At 44.1% G+C, this 21,244-nt stretch overlaps 1 protein-coding gene across 1 annotated transcript in view; it reads left to right on the top strand.

The window, feature by feature from the left end:
- The window catches only part of ARHGAP31 (Rho GTPase activating protein 31), a 303,422-nt gene that overhangs the window by 217,048 nt on the left and 65,130 nt on the right, over positions 1–21,244 (top strand). Inside the window, exon 4 of the mRNA XM_082245042.1 lies at positions 7,803–7,885. Within this exon, the coding sequence (XP_082101168.1) occupies positions 7,803–7,885 (83 nt within the window). The remainder of the gene's footprint in view (positions 1–7,802; positions 7,886–21,244) is intronic.

Here is a 21,244-nt window from a genome sequence, read left to right as displayed (position 1 = left end):
CCACTCTTTCGAGGTGAAATTGTCTATTTCAGTATATAAAGTCAGTTTACTGCTAAAATAAATGTAAAATTCAAGACTTGCCTGGGTGTAAGATGTCCGTCGCTGCTTTGTGTTCTGTCACATTGGGAAACCTATTGGAACGCATAGCGGCCATGTTGGAATGCATTGCGCATACGCATTAAGTTATTCTCGTCCGAACGTCACTTCCGGTTGCAGAATCTGATAGGTAGCGGTATTCTGATAGAACATGCACCCTTAGGGAACTTTTCCTTCCACTGATGCAAGACATTATTCCTTTCACTAACACCAACAATGGGGTATAATTCCAAACAGGGCACTATTTCCCACATTGACACCGACAATGAGGCACTATTCCTCCCACTGACACCAATGATGGGACACTATTCCTCCCACTGACACCAATGATGGGTCACTATTCCTCCCACTGATACCAATGATGGGGCACTATTTCTCCCACTGACACCAATGATGGGTCACTATTCCTCCCACTGATACCAATTACAGCCCACTATTCTTTCCACTAACACCAATGATGGGGCATTATTCCTCCCACTGACACCAATGATGGGGCATTATTCCTCCCACTGACACCAATGATGGGGCACTATTCCTCCCACTGACACCAATGATGGGGCACTATTCCTCCCACTGACACCAATGATGGGGCACTATTCCTCCCACTGACACCAATGATGGGTCACTATTCCTCCCACTGACACCAATGATGGGACATTGTTTACTCCCAGTGGCCACAATCTGCCCCCCCCCCCCACCCCGCTAAAATCAGGACAGTAAACTGTCCCTTTGTTTAAAAAGTGTGAAAGTTTTAATTTCTCAAAGTTCTTTTTAATCATAAAAAAATAAAATATAATCTATCTGATTCCTTTATCCCGCATGCACAGGGTTTGAGTTTGGCAGAATTTACAATGCAATCCAGAGCGCGGCGTGTGCAGTGATGGTCCGTCGGGACGCCGCGTCCGCTCCCTGCCCGGGGCTCGGTCTGTACTAGTGTCATGTCTCATCCGCAGATTTCTGCTTACCTGACTGACAGGCTGGAAGGATGTGTGTTTACTACCAGCAGCAAGAGATTATAACTCTGCCAGATGGACCCACTCATCTCCTTCCACATCACCTCCCCGGACACACCACTTGTTGCTGGAGTTCATTAGTAAATCGCAGAGATCACACAGCAGTCTGAGGAAAAGGATTCCGAGTCCAATTCTGGCCATAGATGTGTCAGTCCCATCATTCAACATGATACAGTGCCCTGAAAAAGTATTCATACCCCTTGTTACAACCAAATACATAAATGTATTTTATTGGAATTTTATGTGATAGACCAACACAAAGTGGCAATAATTGTGAAGTGGAAGGAAAATGATAAATGGTTTTCAAACGTTTTTAAAAATAAATATGTGAAAAGTGTGGCGTGCATTTGTATTCAGCCCCCTTTACTCTGATACCCCTAACTAAAATCTAGTGGAGCAAATTGCCTTCAGAAGTCACCTAATTAGTAAATAGAGTCCACATGTGTGTAATATAATCTCAGTATAAATACAGCTGTTCTGTGAAGCCCTCAGAGGGTTGTTAGAGAACCTTAGTGAACAATTGGCATCATGAAGGCCAAGGAACACACCAGACAGGTCAACGATAAAGTTGTGGAGAAGTTTAAAGCAGGGTTAGGTTATATAAAAAAAAAATATTGCAAGCTTTGAACATCTCACAGAGCACTGTTCAATCTATCATCCGAAAATAGAAAGAGTATGGCACAACTGAAAACCTACCAAGCACTCTAGGCCCCTCCTCTTCTCAGGTCCCCCTCAGGCACTCTTGGATTTTCCTCTTCTCAGGTCCCCCTCCAGCACTCTTGGATCTTCCTCTTCTCAGGTCCCCCTCCAGCACTCTTGGATCTTTCTCTTCTCAGGTCCCCCTCAAGCACTCTTGGATCTTCCTCTTCTCAGGTCCCCCTCCAGCACTCTTGGATCTTTCTCTTCTCAGGTCCCCCTCAAGCACTCTTGGATCCTCCTCTTCTCAGGTCCCCCTCCAGCACTCTTGGATCTTTCTCTTCTCAGGTCCCCCTCCAGCACTCTTGGATCTTTCTCTTCTCAGGTCCCCCTCCAGCACTCTTGGATCTTTCTCTTCTCAGGTCCCCTTCCAGCACTCTTGGATCTTTCTCTTCTCAGGTCCCCTTCCAGCACTCTTGGATCCTCCTCGTCTCAGGTCCTCCTCCAGCACTCTTGGATCTTCCTCTTCACAGGTTTCCCTGCAGCACTCTTGGATCTTCCTCTTCCCAGGTCGCCCTCAAGCATTCTTGGATCCTCCTCTTTTAAGTCTCCCCCCCCCCCCGCCAGCACTCTTGGATCCTCCTGTTCTCAGGTCCCCCTTAAGCACCCTTCGCTTCTCCTCTCTTCCAGTGCTCTTGGATCCTTCTCTTTTCTGGTTCCCTGCCAATACTCTTGGGACCTCCTCTTCTCAGGTTCCCCTCCAGCACTCTTGGATCCTTCTCTTCTCAGGTCCTCCTCCAGCACTCTTGGATCTTCCTCTTCTTAGGTTCCCCTCCAGCACTCTTGGATCCTCCTCTTCTCAGGTCCCCCTTAAGCACTCTTGGAGCCTCCTCTTTTAAGTTCCCCCCGCCAGCACTCTTGGATCCTCCTGTGCTCAGGTCTCCCTCAAGAACTCTTGGCTTCTCCTCTTCTCAGGTCTTCCTCCAGTACTCTTGGATCCTCCTCTTTTCAGGTTCCCCACCCATACTCTTGGGTCCTCCTTTTCTTAGGTTCCCCGCCAATACTCTTGGGTCCTCCTCTTCTTAGGTTCCCCTCCAGCACTCTTGGATTCTCCTCTTCTCAGGTCCCCCTCAACCACTCTTGGATCCTCCTCTTTTAAGTTCCCCCTGCCAGCACTCTTGCATCCTCCTGTTCTCAGGTCCCCCTCAAGCACTCTTGGCTTCTCATCTTCTCAGGTCCTCCTCCAGTACTCTTGGATCCTCCTCTTTTCAGGTTCCCCGCCAACACTCTTGTGTCCTCCTCTAATCAGGTTCCCCTCCAGCACTCTCGGCTCCTCCTTTTCTCAGGTTCCCCTCCAGCACTCTTGGATCCTCCTATTCTGAGGTCTCCCTCCAGCACTCTTGGATCCTCCTCTTCTCAGGTCCCCCTCCAGCACTCTTAGATCCTCCTGTTCTCAGGTCCCCTGCCAGCAAACTTGGCTCACTCAGCGCCATCTAGTGGCCATAATGCAATGCTTTACATATTCACACATTCAAATTGCATAGAATATAGATGGAGGGAAATTTGATTTTGCCCCATACACTTAGAATGAATATACACACAGTTTCAAAAGATGAATAGGTATGCAATTGGTTTTTTTTTTTTTTTTCTATATAAATGCACTCCATAGACACACGCATGCACTTTAAAATGTAAAAGGAACAGTAAAGCGTTTAATAACAGGTACTCAGCCAATCAGGGAGGGGCTTCTTTCTTTTGGAAAGTTCTTCAGAACTGTTGGCAAGTGTTAGGCAAATGTGAGCTCCGGGCCAGAGTCTTATCAGTAATAAAACAAGTTCATATCCAGCCAGAATATTTGCATTAATTTTCCTGGTACAACGTGTCCCCCGCTCCCTCTTTTCTGACTTCTTATAATAGAATTTTATCACAATCAGACCAGCAGAAGATACATTTGTACATTAATGGTATCTGCTGCATATGATTTATGAGCTCATAATGAGACTGTTAGCACTCTAGTTAACCCGAGTAAATGTTAAATCTATAAAAACAGCATTTCATTTACAGGCAGAAATAGGAAAATCATTTCTTTCCTCCAATTTAAAAAATTTGCATTCATGTAAAGCCACAAAAACCGCATGCCAGTTGTAAGTTCAAATCAGTCTTGCAGGAGGAATGCCTGCTTTGCATGCTGTTTCAAATGCCGCTTTACGCATTGACATACTGTACCTCCTTAGACTCCGAAGAGTATGAACACCCGCTGATTTAGCATTATCCACAGGCAGCCTAACTCTTCAATAAGAATTGAGAAACAAAAATAGGTTGGTTCCTATAGAGTCCTCTAGATGAGTATCATATAACGTAGAGAATCAATGGTCACTCAGCTGAAACGTAGCTGATGGGATGCCTATTGATCAAAAATAAATGCATGTAGAAGGGGAGATGAGGGGAGAGTGTCTGTAAAAGTGGTGAAGACAAGATACTTCAAGAACCACTTCACAGACCACAAACCCCAACAAAGGGATAGATCAGATATAGGCTCCAACAAATGCACTGTGCAAGCTGAGTTGTAGTGAAAAATTTATCTAACTTTTATTAAAGCACTTGTGCCTGGTGGACAAACAAGAACATACATGAACACAATACACATTAAAAATATAAAAACATGTACAAACAGTGGACAATATCACAAAGCAGACCTAACCGGTAAATCGTGAATGAGAAATGCAAATTCTGATGGTGAACTACAAAGTGAAGGCCACCTCCAATGGACTGATTACAAATTTCCTGCCGTGTTCCTAAATAGGAACTCCATGAAGAAAACATTTGAAAGGATAATATGTAGTATACCGGGTGTGTGATCACCAATGGATCAATCCGAGGAAGGGCCTCTTCAAACAATATGGATCCGGACAGTGAGGATGCAGATGATTAACTGATTACTACTGTATGGTAAGTGGATAGTGGCTGAAAGATGTAGATTTCAATAGGTGGTTTTGTCCATTCAAAGCAAGGCCGATGCAATGGCAGCAGGTGAAAGATTCCTCTATGTAGGTAGAGCAGTGCCTATAGGGCGGTTGCTGATCGGTCAAGAAATTAGAATGTAAGTATATCCCAAAGGTGATGGGGAAGTGGGCAAAAACGTCTTTTGTGTCACCAAGCCAAAGAATATAAATGCTTTAAAGTAAATGGGAAAAATCCATACCTCCGTGTGTAAAATTGCGGTGACCCGGCTGCTTGTGAAGGCTTCCAGCGGCGTGGTCCGGTTTAGCGCTTGCTCAAGCCAAATCTGCAGGTGGTGACAGACAAGTCCGTGGCGGACGGTCTTGCGTCACATCCGGTGTCGGCGAGCAGCGTACCCAGGGATCCGTGGCCAAGCCGGAGCACAGGGGGTCACATACACACAAGATGGAGGTGTTAGGTCATGGTGAAAAGTCCAACTGTGAAAGCTGACGCGTTTCACCGAATCATGTCGGTTTCATTGGAGCTAAAGGTGTCTGTCACCACCTGCAGATTTGGCTTGAGCAAGCGCTAAACCGGACCACGCCGCTGGAAGCCTTCACAAGCAGCCGGGTCACCGCAATTTTACACACGGAGGTATGGATTTTTCCCATTTACTTTAAAGCATTTATATTCTTTGGCTTGGTGACACAAAAGACGTTTTTGCCCATTTCCCCATCACCTTTGGGATATACTTACATTCTAATTACTTGACCGATCAGCAACCGCCCTATAGGCACTGCTCTACCTACATAGAGGAATCTTTCACCTGCTGCCATTGCATCGGCCTTGCTTTGAATGGACAAAACCACCTATTGAATTCTACATCTTTCAGCCACTATCCACTTACCATACAGTAGTAATCGGTTAATCATCTGCATCCTCACTCTCCGGATCCATATTGTTTGAAGAGGCCCTTCCTCGGATTGATCCATTGGTGATCACACACCCGGTATACTACAGATTATCCTTTCAAATTTTTTCTTCATGGAGTTCCTATTTAGGAACACGGCAGGAAATTTGTAATCAGTCCATTGGAGGTGGCCTTCACTTTGTAGTTCACCATCAGAATTTGCATTTCTCATTCACGATTTACCGGTTAGGTCTGCTTTGTGATATTGTCCACTGTTTGTACATGTTTTTATATTTTTAATGTGTATTGTGTTCATGTATGTTCTTGTTTGTCCACCAGGCACAAGTGCTTTAATAAAAGTTAGATAAATTTTTCACTACAACTCAGCTTGCACAGTGCATTTGTTGGAGCCTATATCTGATCTATCCCTTTGTTGGGGTTTGTGGTTTGTGAAGGGGCGGCCCTCCTGCGCGAATCAACGTAGGTATACGTCGGTCGTGCGCCTGCAGATGGGGGGCTAACTGCAGGCGCTGCCACTCGGCAGCGGGGACCCCAATGCATGGGGCAGGTGGCTCCGATTGCCGTCCGTCTGACACCCGCAATCGCTCTCCTGAGAGAGAAGAACGATCAGCTGATGTAAACACAGCTGACCGTTCTTCTTTATGGAATGATCACAGAGCGCCTGTGATCCTTCTATATAGGAACACAGGTCTCTATGGTCATTTCACAAGCCCCTCCCCCATACAGTTCGAATCACTCCTCTAGGCTCACATTTAATTCCTTGATCACTTACGGTGTTAACCCCTTCCCTGCCAGTGTCATTATTACAGTTACAGTGCATATTTTTAGCACTGATTACTGTAGTAATGTCACTGGTCCCCCCAAAAGTGTCAAAAATGTCAGTTAGGGGTCCGATCTGTCCGCCGCAATGTCGCAGTCCCACAAAAAATCGCAGATCGACGCAATTACTAGTAAAAAAAAAAAACAATAAAAATTACATCAATTTTTCCCGTAGTTAGTAGACGTGATAGTTTTTGCGCAAACCAATCAAAATACGCTTATTGCGATTTTTTTTTTTTTTTTTACCAAAAATATGTAGCAGAAAACAAATTGGCCTAAAATGTTAAAACATTTTGATTTTTAATTTTTTTTTTGGGAATGTTATATAGCAGAATGTGAAAAATATTGTTTTTTTTTTTTTTTTTTTCAGAATCATGCTTGTTTATAGCGCAAAAAAATAAAAATTGCACAGGTGATCAAATACCAAAAGAAATCTCTATTTGTGGTGTAAAAAGGACATCAATTTTATCTGGGTACAGCGTCGCACGACCGCGCAATTGTCTGTTAAAGCAACGCAGTGCTGAATCGCAAAATATGGCCTGGTCATTAAGGGGGCAAATCCTTCCGGTCCAGAACTGGTTAATTCGAATTTCCGAAATTCGTCTGGATATTTATTCGGGATGAAAGGGACCACACATGTCTACCGGTGAACAGGAACGCACCGGATCCCACATATGTGAACCCGGCCTTATGCCTCGTACACACGCAACGATTATCAGCCGACCGATCGTCCGACTTTTGTCCAAGTTGTGTTTTGTTGGTTGGAATGTGCCCTAGACTGCACACGAATTTTCTCGGCCAACAAAAATCTACTTCAGAAGTGATGTCATGTGATGGTTTACTTTCCGTGTGTTCTTTCTTCTCTGAGCATGCCCAGTCTTGCTCATCAGATTTTTGTCTGCCGAAATCTGTACTGACTGATGGAAAATCGGCCGTTATGTTGATGGGCAACAAAAATTTTATAGCATGCACACCAGATTTTTTTCGGCCGAAAAGTCGAAGTCGGTTGTCGGAAGCATCATACTGACAAGCCGAAAATCGGCAGATTGGTCGTTGGCCGAAAATTCACGGCCAACTATTGACGCGTGTGTTACGGGGCTTTAGTCCTTATGATCTATCAAGCAACTAGTTCCTCGAGGGCAGGTTTCACAGCCCTTATTGGCTACAAGTTTGTACAAGAGATTTCATGAAAAGCTTTTAATACTTTTTGATTGGCTAATGATCTGGTCTTTTCAATGGTGTCATGCCCTGATTGATTACAGCTGTTCTGATTGGATGCTGGTAGTATAACCATATGGCCCACTTGGTGCTATTTAACAAACACTGCATCTTCAGTAATTAGCATTGTATTCTATTTGTCTCCCCAGGACGCGGTATCATGCTCGGTGGAGGGAGATCAGTTATCTCGGATCCAGAATGTCATCCAGGAGCTTCCTCCTTCGCACTACAGGTAAGAGAGCGCAGAGCTACAGACCGGGGTGACCGGGGACATATCAGTGCCCGGTAGGTATGAGCGAATTTACCCATCATTGTCTGATTAATGGAGACCCCTATTGCAGCATATAGGGGGCAAATCTTGCTATTGTTTTCTGTATTTATAAGATATTCATCGTGAAAAACTGCATGTACACTATATTGTCAAAAGTATTGGGACGCCTGCCTTTACACGCACATTAACTTTAATGGCATCCCAGTCTTAAGCTGGATACACACCATACAACTTTTGTTGTTCAATTTCCTTTAGATTTAAGGCCCGTACACACGTACCGATCGTCGGCATACAAACGTCGGTGGACGAAGGATCTGCCGATTGTACGCGTGTTAGTATGGTGCCTCCGACAGATGTCTGCGCACAATCCGCGGACAAAAGTCTTTCTTGCAAACATGAAAATTTTTGTATGCCGACACCAGAACGGACGATTGTTCGCCTGTCAGTACACAATTCGGCCGACAGACCGCAGATTTGCAAGACTGGGCATGCTCAGAAAATAGAAAACACAGGGAAAGTTAACCATTACATGACATCACTTCTGCAGTCGGCGGACAAAATTCTTGTGCTGTCCTTGTGCTGTCTTTGCACTTTTCAGCAGACACCGACATCCCGGGGAGAAAAGAGGAACATTTGTAAGCTGACCATCGGTACGTGTGTACGGGGCTTTACCTTCACCTATGTAGTGCGAGAGTCTGCCTGATTGCATACAAATTGAAAGTGTTTAGGTCTGACCTCATATTATATGGTTTTGGTAGATCTAAAGGAAAAAATCTAAAGAAGGTTGTATAGTGTGTATCCAGCTTTAGTCTGTAAGGTTCAATATTGAGTTGGCCCTCCCTTTGCAGCTATAACAGCTTCAACTCTTCTGGGAAGGCTGTCCACAAGGTTTAGGAGTGTGTCTATGGGAATGTTTGACCATTCTCGCAGAAGCGCCTTTGTGAGGTCAGGCACTGATGTGGACGAGAAGGCCTAGCTCCCATTCATCCCAAAGGTATTCAAAATAATCAGCAACGGAAAACCAAATTTAGGAAGTCAAATATCCCCCGGAGCTGCCCATTGCAGAACACGAGGTTTATGGATTCCGCAGCTCAGGGCTGTTAGGGGTTGTTCACATGTGTTTTGATCCATGATGCATTTTAACCCCGTCCATTGGGGCTTAGTCATAAAGGACCTCTATGACTAGGGCCCAATGAGTGGGGCGAAACACGTCAGTGAGCATGGTTTGTTGAGCAGTTTTGGCTGAGGCTGCTTCATACACAGGCTGATGTAGATTGGTCGGGGGCGTGGCTGTTTTTGCTTCAGTAACCACCCAGCAAATAGCAGTGCATTCACTCGGGAAAGGACCTGGAAGCTATCGGGAATCACTCTAGTAGCAGTGCACTCACTTGGCACAGAACCTGGAAGCTATCGGGAATCACTCTAGTAGCAGTGCACTCACTTGGCACAGAACCTGGAGGCTAGCGGGAATCACTCTAGTAGCAGTGCCTACCTCGGCAAATAGGCCCTAAATCAAAGTACCAAATATACCAAATAGGCTTAATTCACAAAGATTTAACATACACTATATTGTCAAAAGTATTGGGACACCTTCCTTTACACGCACATTAACTTTAATGGCTTCCTAGTCTTAGTCCGTAGGGTTCAATATTGAGTTGGCCCACCCTTTGCAGCTATAACAGCTTCAACTCTTCTGGGAAGGCTGTCCACAAGGTTTAGGAGTGTGTCTATGGGAATGTTTGACCATTCTTCCAGAAGCGCAATTTGTGGGGTCAGGCACTGATGTGGACGAGAAGGCCTGGCTCACAGTCTCCACTCGAATTCATCCCAAAGGGGTTCTATCGGGTTGATGTCAGGACTCTGTGAGAGTCAGTCAAGTTCCTCCTCCCCAAACTTGCTCATCCATGTCTTTATGTGCACTGGTCCAAATCATTTGGTGGAGGGGGAATTATGGTGTGGGGTTGTTTTTCAGGGGTTGGGTTTGGCCCCTTAGTTCCAGTGAAGGGAACTCTTAAGGAGTCAGCATACCAAGACATTTTGGACAATTTCATGCTCCCAACTTTGTGGGAACAGTTTGGGGATGGCCCCTTCCTGTTCCAACATGACTGCGCACCAGTGCACAAAGCAAGGTCCAATATTGAGTGTGAAGGAATTATTATACAGTGCCCACAGTTTACGCATCACTTTACAATATAAAGGGAGACAGTATAGTTACAACACAATAAAATACAAGAGGGTTAAGAGGGACCTGCTCATAAGAGCTTACAATCTAATAGGGTAAGGTAAGTGGTACAAAAGGTTGTAACTGTGGGCATTGGGAAAGTGTGCAATTTTGTGCACGTTCCCAACCAGCACCAGTGTGAACCCAGCCAGACCCTTTTACAAAATCGGGCCACACCAACATGCATGGTGCTTCGACCCCATGTGTTAGCAGATGCGTGGGGGATGTCATTAGGATTTAATGACACTGCCACTCACCTGCTAAAGGGCAACGCGTTTCTGTGCATGTTGGGAACGTTTGCAATTTTGTGAGCGCTCCCGACCCGCACTAATGCGAACCAAGCCTGACATTTTTCCAAAACTGCCCCACACTTTGGCACCATGCATTTTTTACCATGCGAAAATGCCAGCGATAACAGATGCCTCTGGGTGGCATTAAAATTAATGGCACTGCAATGCGTCTAATAAAGAGCGGTGAGTTTCTGTGCATGTCAGGAAAGAATGCGATTTTGCGTGCATTCTAACTCGCACTAATGTGAACATAACCTAAACCAATGTGTAACAATGCAAAACAGGACCTGTGTACAGTATGTAATAAGGAAATATGGCTGCCTCATCCACATTAACCACTTCAGCACTTTTAACCTCCTTAATGACCAGGCCATTTTTTGTGATTCAGCACTGCGTTACTTTAAAAAAAAATTGCGCGGTCGTTTGACGCTGTACCCAAATAAAACTGACTAATAAAATTAACTAAACATTTTTTGTGTGTAATTCCCCTTTAACCAGTTCTGGACCAGAAGATTTCCCCCCTTAATGACCAGGCCATTTTTTTGCGATACGGCACTGCGTTACTTTAATTGACATCATGTGACGCTGTACCCAAATGAAATTGATGTCATTTTTTTCCCACAAAGAGAGATTTCTTTTGGTGGTATTTGATCACCTCTGCAGTTTGTAGATTTTGCGCTATAAACAAAAAAATAGCGACAATTGTGAAAAAAAAACACCATATTTTTATTTTCTGCTATAAAACATTCCCAATAAAAAAAAAAAAAAATCTATTTTTTTTATCAGTTTATGCCAATTTGTATTCTTCTACATATTTTTGGTAAAAAACAAATCCCCATAGTGTATTTTAATTGGTTTGTGCAAAAGTTATAGCATTTACAAACTACAGGATAGATTTTTGGACTTTTTATTTATTTATAGTTTTTTTATCAGTAATGGCGGCGATCGGCGATTTTTTAGCGGGATTGCGGCGGACAGATCGGACCCCTAACTGACATTTTTGACATTTTTTGGGGACCAGTGACATTACTTCAGTAATCAGTGCTAAACAATATGCACTGTTACTGTATAAACGACACTGGCAGGGAAGGGGTTAATACTGGGGATGATCAAAGGGGTTAATGTATGCCTGTTGGTGCTTACTGACTGTGTGGGGGAAGGGTTTTGTGACAGGCACAGAGATTGGGGTTGTAGCTTAGCTGGAACTTCTGATCCCTCCCTGCCTGTGTGACAGAAGACTCGCCTGCTTTGTTTACATAAGCAGACGGGTCTTCTGTCAGTTTCTCTGACGATTGTGGGAGGCCGCCGGCAATCGCTGCCGCTCATCCCGCGGCCTGCCTCCCGCTGTGTCTAAACGCAGTGGAAACGCAGCTCTGCGTGTACAAAATCACATAGGTCTACGTGATTTTGCGCAGCTGAGCCGCCCTGCCCGGAGTACATTTGTGGTGGGCGGTTGGCAAGCAGTTAATCATCACACATTTTACATTGAAACAATGTTACTTTTTATCATATTTATTGATAACATTACTGAGATCAATGTTACATGCACATCCAAAGTACAATGAAGGGACCATACATTCCCTTCCAATCTGTTCCGTGGTCACCGGTTCCCTTTAACCACGACATGTTTTTCTAAGCGGCCGTTGTGCCGGTCCCGGCAGCGTGTTCCCCTTTTTCAGGGCCGCAGCTGTGTAAGCAGAGAGATGTACAGTATGTTAATGTTTGAAAAAAGTTGTAAGTTTCTGTCTGGCAGATTCCAGTAAACATGGCAGTGGAGGTGGCGTGGGCTGCAAACGCACTTTTATCAAAGCGTCTGAGTCTGATAACTAAGGAGAGGCTGGAATATAATGCTTTAAAGCAGAACTCCGGCCTTCCCTTCAGTCTTGCACAGTTGTAACGGCTCCTCTCCTGTACTGAGATTTCTTAATCCGATTACACTGCACACTGTGAGCTTCTCACTATGTGCATTAGAAGCTGCAGCAAATCAGATAGAGGCGGCCTTAAGAGCCAACCCACTGCTTACATCAGGACTGGGGGTTCATGAGAGGAGTACTGAGGCAGGGTGCACTGCTGAGATGTTTTCAGAAAGCGATGTATAGCACCCTGCCAACCCCTGCCAGCAGCCACGATCTTCTTGCATTGCATAGAGAAGCACGGAAACCCAGTGATGACATCACTGCGTTTTAAAGAAGGTAAAGTACTGTTCTTATAGTATAGTATAGCATTGTATATTATAGAACAGTACAGTATAGTGCGGTATAGTACTGTACAATATCATATTACATTTGTGCACATGAAATATTGCCGCATAATTATCTAAGCGCTGGGTGATTGGGATCTTTGTACTCAGTCCTTTTTTCCATACTGTACAATATTGTTTAAAATATAGTATAATTTAGTATGGTATAGAACACTATAGTATTGTACTGTATAGTATGCTATAGTATTGTATGGTGTAGTACTGTATAAATATAGTATAGTACTGCATAGTATAATATAGAATAGTATGGGATAGTATAGTAGAATATTGTGTAGTATAGCATAGTATTATATAGTATTGTATAATATAGCATAGTACTGTATAGTAGTGTATAGTCCTGTATAATATAGTATAAAATGATATAATATCGTGCAGTATGGTACTATATAATATACTATAGTACATTATAGTTTGGTATAGTATAGTACAGTATTGTATAATATAGTGTAGTGCAGTATAGTGTAGCATGGCACAGTATAGTATTGTATAGTACGGTATGGCATAGTATTGTATAGTATAGTATAGTATAGTACAGTATAACCGGTTGCCGACCGCCACACGACGATATACGTCGGCAGTCAGCCCCGGCCAGGCAAAGTGACGTATATATACGTCACTAGCCTGTCACTTGCTAGGGAGCCGAAAGCGGGGGAGCGCGCGCCCGCGGAGGCGCGCTCCCGCCCCGGCTCGTTCCCTAGCAAGTCCATGCGTGTGACCAGTGGACCCGATGTCCGCCGGACACTCGCCGATCGTCGGTGCAGAGGGAGAAAGGCAGGCGGCTGATGTAAACAAGCCGCCTGTCATTCTCCCCAGTGTATGAATGGTGATCATACGGTTCTACTATGTAGGATCGTTGATCACTGTTCCTACACTTCAAGCCACAGCCAATCACAGTTAGAATCACGCCCCTAGGGACACATAACCCCTCCCTCTCAAATAAAGTTAACCCCTTCACTACCGGTGTCATTTTTACAGTAACAGTGCATATGTATAGCACTGATTACTGTAGTAATGTCACTGGTACCCCCAAAAGTGTCAAAAATGTCAGTCAAGGGTCCGATCTGTCCGCCGCAATGTCGCAGTCCCGCAAAAAAAAATCGCAGATCGCCGCCATTACGCGTTAAAAAAAACACCAAAAATGACAGAAATCTTTCCCTTAGTTAGTAAACGCAATAACTTTTGCGCAAACCAATCAAAATACGCTTTTTGCGATTTTTTTTTTTTTTTTTTTTTTTTTTTTTTACCAAACATATGTAGCAGACAACAAATTGGCCAAAAATGTTAAAAAATTTTGATTTTTAAATTTTTTGGGGGGAATTTCATATAAAAAATGTGAAAAATATTGTTGTTTTTGCAAAATTTACGCTTTTTTTGTTTATAGCGCAAAAAGTAAAAATCGCACAGGTGATCAAATACCACCAAAAGAAAGCTTTGTTTGTGGGAAAAAAAGGACGTCAAATTTGTTTAGGTACAGCGTCGCACGGCCGCGCAATTGTCCGTTAAAGTCACGCAGTAAAAAAATCGCAAAAAAAAACCCTGGTCAGGAAGGGGGTAAAATCTTCCGGGGCTTAAGTGGATAGTATGGTATAGTATTGTATAATTTAGTATAGTAAGTATAATATAGTATAATATAGTATGATATAGTACTGTATAGTATAGTATGGTATAGTACGGTATAGTATAGTTTGGTATAATATAGTATTGTATAGTACTGTATGGTATAATATAGTATAGTATGGTATAATATAGTGTGGTAATGTATGGCATTGTATAGTTTGGTATATTATAGACTGGTATATTATAGTATGGTATAGTATAGTTTTGTATAGTTTGGTATATTATAGTTTGGTATAGTACTGTATAGTATAGTACAGTAATGTATAGTATGGTATATTATAGTTTGGTATAGTAGTGTACAGTACAGTGGGTACGGAAAGTATTCAGACCCCCTTAAATTTTTCACTTTTTTTTATATTGCAACCATTTGCTAAAATCATTTAGGTTCATTCTTCTTCCTCATGAATGTACACATAGCATCCCATACTGACAGAAAAACACAGAATTGTGGACATTGTTGCAGATTTATTAAAAAAGAAAAACTGAAATATCACATGGTCCAAAGTATTCAGACCCTTTGCTGTGACACTCATATATTTAACTCAGGTGCTTTCCATTTCTTCTGATCATCCTTGAGATGGTTCTACACCTTCATTTGAGTCCAGCTGTGTTTGATTATACTGATTGGACTTGATTAGGAAAGCCACACACCTGTCTATATAAGACCTTCCAGATCACAATGCATGTCAGAGCAAATGAGAATCATGAGGTCAAAGGAACTGCCTGAAGAGCTCAGAGACAGAATTGTGGCAAGGCACAGATCTGGCCAAGGTTACAAAAAGATTTCTGCTGCACTTAAGGTTCCTAAGAGCACAGTGGCCTCCATAATCCTCAAATGGAAGACGTTTGGGACGACCAGAACCCTTCCTAGAGCTGGCCGTCCGGCCAAACTGAGCTATCGGGGGAGAAGAGCCTTGGTGAGAGAGGTAAAGAAGAACCCAAAGATAACTGTGGCTGAGCTCCAGAGATGCAGTCAGGAGATGGGAGAAAGTTGTAGAAAGTCAACCATCACTGCAGCCCTCCACCAGTCGGGGCTTTATGGCAGAGTGGCCCGACGGAAGCCTCTCCTCAGTGTAAGACACATGAAAGCCCGCATGGAGTTTGCTAAAAAACACCTGAAGGACTCCAAGATGGTGAGAAATAAGATTCTCTGGTCTGATGAGACCAAAATAGAACTTTTTGGCCTTAATTCTAAGCGGTATGTGTGGAGAAAACCAGCCTGTCCAATACAGTCCCAACAGTGAAGCATGGTGGTGGCAGCATCATGCTGTGGGGGTGTTTTTCAGCTGCAGGGACAGGACGACTGGTTGCAATCGAGGGAAAGATGAATGCGGCCAAGTACAGGGATATCCTGGACAAAAACCTTCTCCAGAGTGCTCTGGACCTCAGACTGGGCCGAAGGTTTACCTTCCAACAAGACAATGACCCTAAGCACACAGCTAAAATAACAAAGGAGTGGCTTCACAACAACTCCGTGACTGTTCTTGAATGGCCCAGCCAGAGCCCTGACTTAAACCCAATTGAGCATCTCTGGAGAGACCTAAAAATGGCTGTCCACCAACGTTTACCATCCAACCTGACAGAACTGGAGAGGATCTGCAAGGAGGAATGGCAGAGGATCCCCAAATCCAGGTGTGAAAGACTTGTTGCATCTTTCCCAAAAAGACTCCTGGCTGTATTAGATCAAAAGGGGGCTTCTACTAAATACTGAGCAAAGGGTCTGAATACTTAGGACCATGTGATATTTCAGTTTTTCTTTTTTAATAAATCTGCAACAATGTCAACAATTCTGTGTTTTTCTGTCAGTATGGGGTGCTATGTGTACATTCATGAGGAAGAAGAATGAACCTAAATGATTTTAGCAAATGGCTGCAATATAACAAAGAGTGAAAAATTTAAGGGGGTCTGAATACTTTCCGTACCCATTGTATATTATAGTGTGGTATAGTACTGTACAGTATATTATAGTGTGGTATAGTATGGTCTGCCTTGTTATAGGTACCCTGTTGTTATTGGCTTTAGGTCCACTCTAATAAGTCTTGCTAAAATAAATTCAACCCAAGCACAGACTGATGCAGCTCTATTTATTTATCATAATTACATTTATTTTTTTTAAACACAAGCAGTGTAAGTATCTGGCTTTGACATGGCATCATCCTCCTACCGTCCCTGTACAGCAGAGCCCAGACCGGGGAAGGAAGTATCAACACAAGGAGCCAATCAGTTGTGCTGCAGTGCGCAACTACTAACAAGGAACATGCTGATAGGAGGAGAGAGCAGAGCGACAGAGAGATAAGCTGATATGTCTGCTACTTCATCTTTCACTCTCCAACCACAGGTTAGGAGAGGGACAAGACCTGTTAGTGTTTCTGAACTGCAACTGAGGAAACGCAGGACTGCTGCCCTGCTGTGTGACAGAGCTGTGAAAAATCACAGAACTGGATGGACATAAATACAATTTCTAAAACATCCTATTTGTGTTTAGCTCTTTGACTGTGATACAACTTGAATTTTGGTCCAGTCAGGCCTGACTCATACTGCATGTCACCTGAGAAAGTCCTCTGCGGCAGTACTAAGCAGGAAGCAGTGCCTGCCTATGTAATGAAGAAAGCTGTATGTATATACTGTATATCACTCATAGGCAGAATCAAGGCTTATATAACAATAAGAATATTGTGCATTGCATGGATCCTGCTCACATATACATCAAAGGGGCGGTGGGGTGACTTTTGTTTCCCTTCGTCCTTTCTTTTCCTGCTCACATCTGTCACAGCTGTATGTGTTTATCTGTTCCCGAGCAGCGTTACACAATAGACCGCAGGACCTCGGATTGCACTGTGATTCATCTCCTCCGCATCGCCTCATATATACAATATACATGTCACAGTCACTGTCAGTCGGGTTACTGTCATCCCGCGGTTCCGGGAAAATCGCATCTTGGTTGTCAGATGTTGTCACGCAGTTTGAGAATTTTCTGTCCAATGTTTGGGGACACAGGGTGGAGCTCAGATCAATATCGTCATTGGAGAGTCATTTATTATCCAGGGATGGATTTACTTTGTTGCAGTTTATAAGCACCAATGACACTGGCAGAGAAGGGGTTAACCCAGGCGTGATCAAAGGGTTAAATGTGTACTAAGGGGCGTGTTTCTAACTGTATGGAGATTGAGCTTTTGAAATGATCACAGAGATCATCCCTTGTAATAGATATAAGCATGACAGGTCCTCTTTAATGTGATATCTGGGGTCAAAAAGACCTCAGACCTCACATCTACACTAAAAAGCGATAAAGAAAAAGTCACGTTTTAAAGAAAAAAAAAAAGCCCCTTTAAGGCCATTGGGGGGAAGCGATGTCTGACGTTGCTCCCGTCCTCCAAGGCCATAGAGTTGAGTGGGGCCAGCTTGCAACTTCATGCACAGCACCTCAGAGGACCGGGTCGTTTTCCCCGCTACCGATGGCTAGGTAAACGGGGGAAAATGACCGCGTAGTGGTGGGGGGGGGGGGGGCACCGCACCTCTCCTGCCACCCTCAAAAGTGATCCCGCGACGAATCTGCCGCTGGGACCACTTTTATGTTAACCACTTAAGCCCCGGAAGATTTTACCCCCTTCCTGACCAGGGCCTATTTTTGCGATCCGGCACTGCGTGACTTTAACGGACAATTGCGCGGTCGTGCGACGCTGTACCTAAACGAATTTGGCGTCCTTTTTTTCCCACAAACAGAGCTTTCTTTTGGTGGTATTTGATCACCTGTGCGATTTTTTGATCATGCGCTATAAACAAAAAAAGAGCGACAATTTTGCAAAAATAACAATATTTTTCACATTTTTTATATGAAATTCCCCAAAAAAAATTTAAAAATCAAAATTTTTTAACATTTTAGGCCAATTTGTTTTCTGCTACATATGCTTGGTAAAAAAAAAATCGCAAAAAGCGTATTTTGATCGGTTTGCGCAAAAGTTATTACGTTTACTAACTAAGGGAAAGATTTTTGTCATTTTTATTGTTTTTTTTTTTTTAACGAGTAATGGCGGCGATCTGCGATTTTTTTTTTTTTTTAGTGGGACTGCGACATTGTGGCGGACAGATCGGACCCTTGACTGACATTTTTGACACTTTTGGGGGTATCAGTGACATTACTACAGTAATCAGTGCTATACATATGCACTGTTACTGTAAAAATGACACTGGGAGGGAAGGGGTTAACTTTATTGGAGAGGGAGGGGTTAAGTGTGTCCCTAGGGGCGTGCTTCTAACTGTGATTGGATGTGGCTGTGTGTGTAACAGCAGAGATCAATGGTCCTACATAGCAGGACCGTATGATCTGTGCTTTTACACAGGGGAGAATGACAGGCGACTTTGTTTACATTAGCCGCCTGCCTTTCTCCCTCTCCACCCGACGATCGCGAGTGACCGGCTGACATCGGGTCCGCCGGTCACACGCGCGGGCTGCTTAGGGAACGAGCGGGGGCGGGAGCGCGCCTCCGGCAGCGTGGGCTCGCCCCCTATTGGCTCCCAGGCTAGTGACGTACCGGTACGTCACTTTGCCTGGGAGGGGCTGACCGCAGCCGTATATAGGCGGCGGTCGGCAAGTGGTTAAGCGGCACTTGAAACATACAAATAATATGTAGAGCCCCTCTGACACGCCAAATGCAGAATAACCCCTCCAGTGGCAGTGGCGGGCTAGCATTTCCCCCCCCCCCAGGGCTGAGTCCATGGCTAAAATGAAGGGACCCAGAAAAGTATATAAGGTGCCAGTCACTTTTAGTCTTAATAAAGTTTTATTGCAGAACGGTTAAGGAGGTGAGGGTTAGGGGTCCCAGATACCTTAGCAGATCACTTAAAGACTCTCTCCATATCAGTGCTCAGCTTTACAGTATCAGAACTTTTAAGCTGACCCGGCAACACTGTAAGCACGTTACCACCAGATTTCAGTGTGTCCTCCAAGTGAGTCACCAGGCCCTTCTGAGAGACCTGCCTTCATCCTGGCTCTCTCCAGCAAGAGACCTCCCCTGGGTCTCCTCCTTAGCACAGCTTCCTCCAGACTAGGCAGGACAGCTTCAAGACCACTTCAGGGCACGTTAGACCCCAAAGAGGTTATTGGGCCTGTTATATCCAACTTATAGAGTCCTTTTGAGTTGGAGAAGTTGGATATTGCCACAACACATTTTGGAATGGATTGGAGGGTTCCCCCACTATTCATATATTATTATATTTATCAAGTTTGCACAGTATATGTGTTTAAGAATGGAGTGTAATAATACTTTGATTACCCTTTGGGGTTTCCACCATCATTCACAATTATTTTTTCACATAATTCAATGTAATTATAGGGGCAGGTTGTGCTTCGTTTTTTCAATTTGTCGTTTTTTTGGCTCTCTAAGGGGCACTGATATAAAGGGAGTCTAATCTAATGGAGGTTTCTATAGGGGGCCCCTGTATTATGAAGGGGGTGACATTGACCCCTGTGTTATTAAGGGGGGGTGACACCTAAAATTGCAACCTGTCTGAGAATTACCCAACCTGTCTGAGACTACCCAATTACCCAGACAGTCTGGACTTTGAGTCATGTGTCCAGGTTTCAGTCCTCCTGAAACCCAGACCTATTATTCAGACTGGACTGTGGTCCCCCAAGGAACTGAGATAGTCACACACAAAACTTTTAACGCAGTCTGGCCACACCCACTGTTTGCTGCGGCGTGCTTTGAACCTCGTATTACTACTCTTCTTGGGGTGCCCAAAGGTGTCCCAGGTCTTTTACAATCCTATAGTGTATAATTTGCCATACGCTGCTAAAGTGTTCAGGTTTGGCTTGATGAAAAGTTGGCAACCCGAGTCTTAACAGCAGAGCGTCATCCAGCATCTCCTCCCTAGGCCTCAGCCCAGGGGAAGAGAGCAAGCACATGCCTGTTCCATATATTTATATTCTTCCCCAACATGCACCAGTGGCCTAAACCTCCTACTTAATTGGCTGAAGAAAATATATTTATTTATAACTTAGTTTTGTTTATGGAATCTCATACTATGACTGGTGATTCCAGTGACATCTACTGGTGACAGTGAGAAATCACAAGTCAACCTAAGCTTAGGGAAAAACCAAGTGAAAAATTATCCAATTAGTCTAAACTAACTACAGCCCAGCCAAACACTAAATTGATGTAGTAGCCCCTGTTTAGGACAAGGGGGCTACAAATATTTTCCCTCACTGGCTAGAGGAATTACCACAGAATACAGTCTGGTGGCACCCCAAAACCTGCATCATAAGTGTCAAAGGATATGTTGCCCTCCCCCGCCCCTCCAGGCTGAAGGTTGGTCACCACAGTACTAGGTTATGGGCACCACAAGGTTTGCTCGGTTTGGTTTTCCACTGCATGGTACCGCATGGTACGGTGTTGGAACGGTTCGGTACGGTTTGGTACGGTTTGCTTTTCCACTAAAGTAGTAAGTTGGTGGGATAACAACGATTCTCTGACCAATCAATGGCTAGTAGTGACAAACAGTCAAGGCTGCATGCAAAGGATTGTGGGATATGGTATTGGTACGGCCCTCTTGGAACCACAGTTGAGGTGGTACTGTTTAAGCGAGCCGTACCATTCGGTTCCATGTAGTGGAAAAGGGCCGCCGTACCGTACCATACCGAACCGTTCCAACACATGCAGTGGAAAAGAGCAAAAGCGAGCCGAACCGTTCGGTTCCATGCAGTGGAAAAGCGCCATAGGTGGTCCATACAGACTTTACCCTCCAAACTAGAAACGTTTGGAGTATCTAAACAGCCCCGGGATGAACAGATTTTTATTTTTCCCAAACTCAATTAAACTGAAGGCATCTGAACGTGGCGCCCATTATACCATTTCAAATCATTACACGCCTTTGGAAATGTCCTCTAAAAGCATATAATGGCATGTATGTCATTGTCTGTATGAACGAGGCCT

This window comes from Pelophylax lessonae (assembly GCF_965119305.1).
Source record: "Pelophylax lessonae genome assembly, chromosome: 2".
In the NCBI taxonomy this organism is placed as follows: Eukaryota; Metazoa; Chordata; class Amphibia; order Anura; family Ranidae; genus Pelophylax; species Pelophylax lessonae.
Note: the sequence above shows the minus strand (reverse complement) of the source record. Positions and strands in the feature narration are given on the sequence as shown.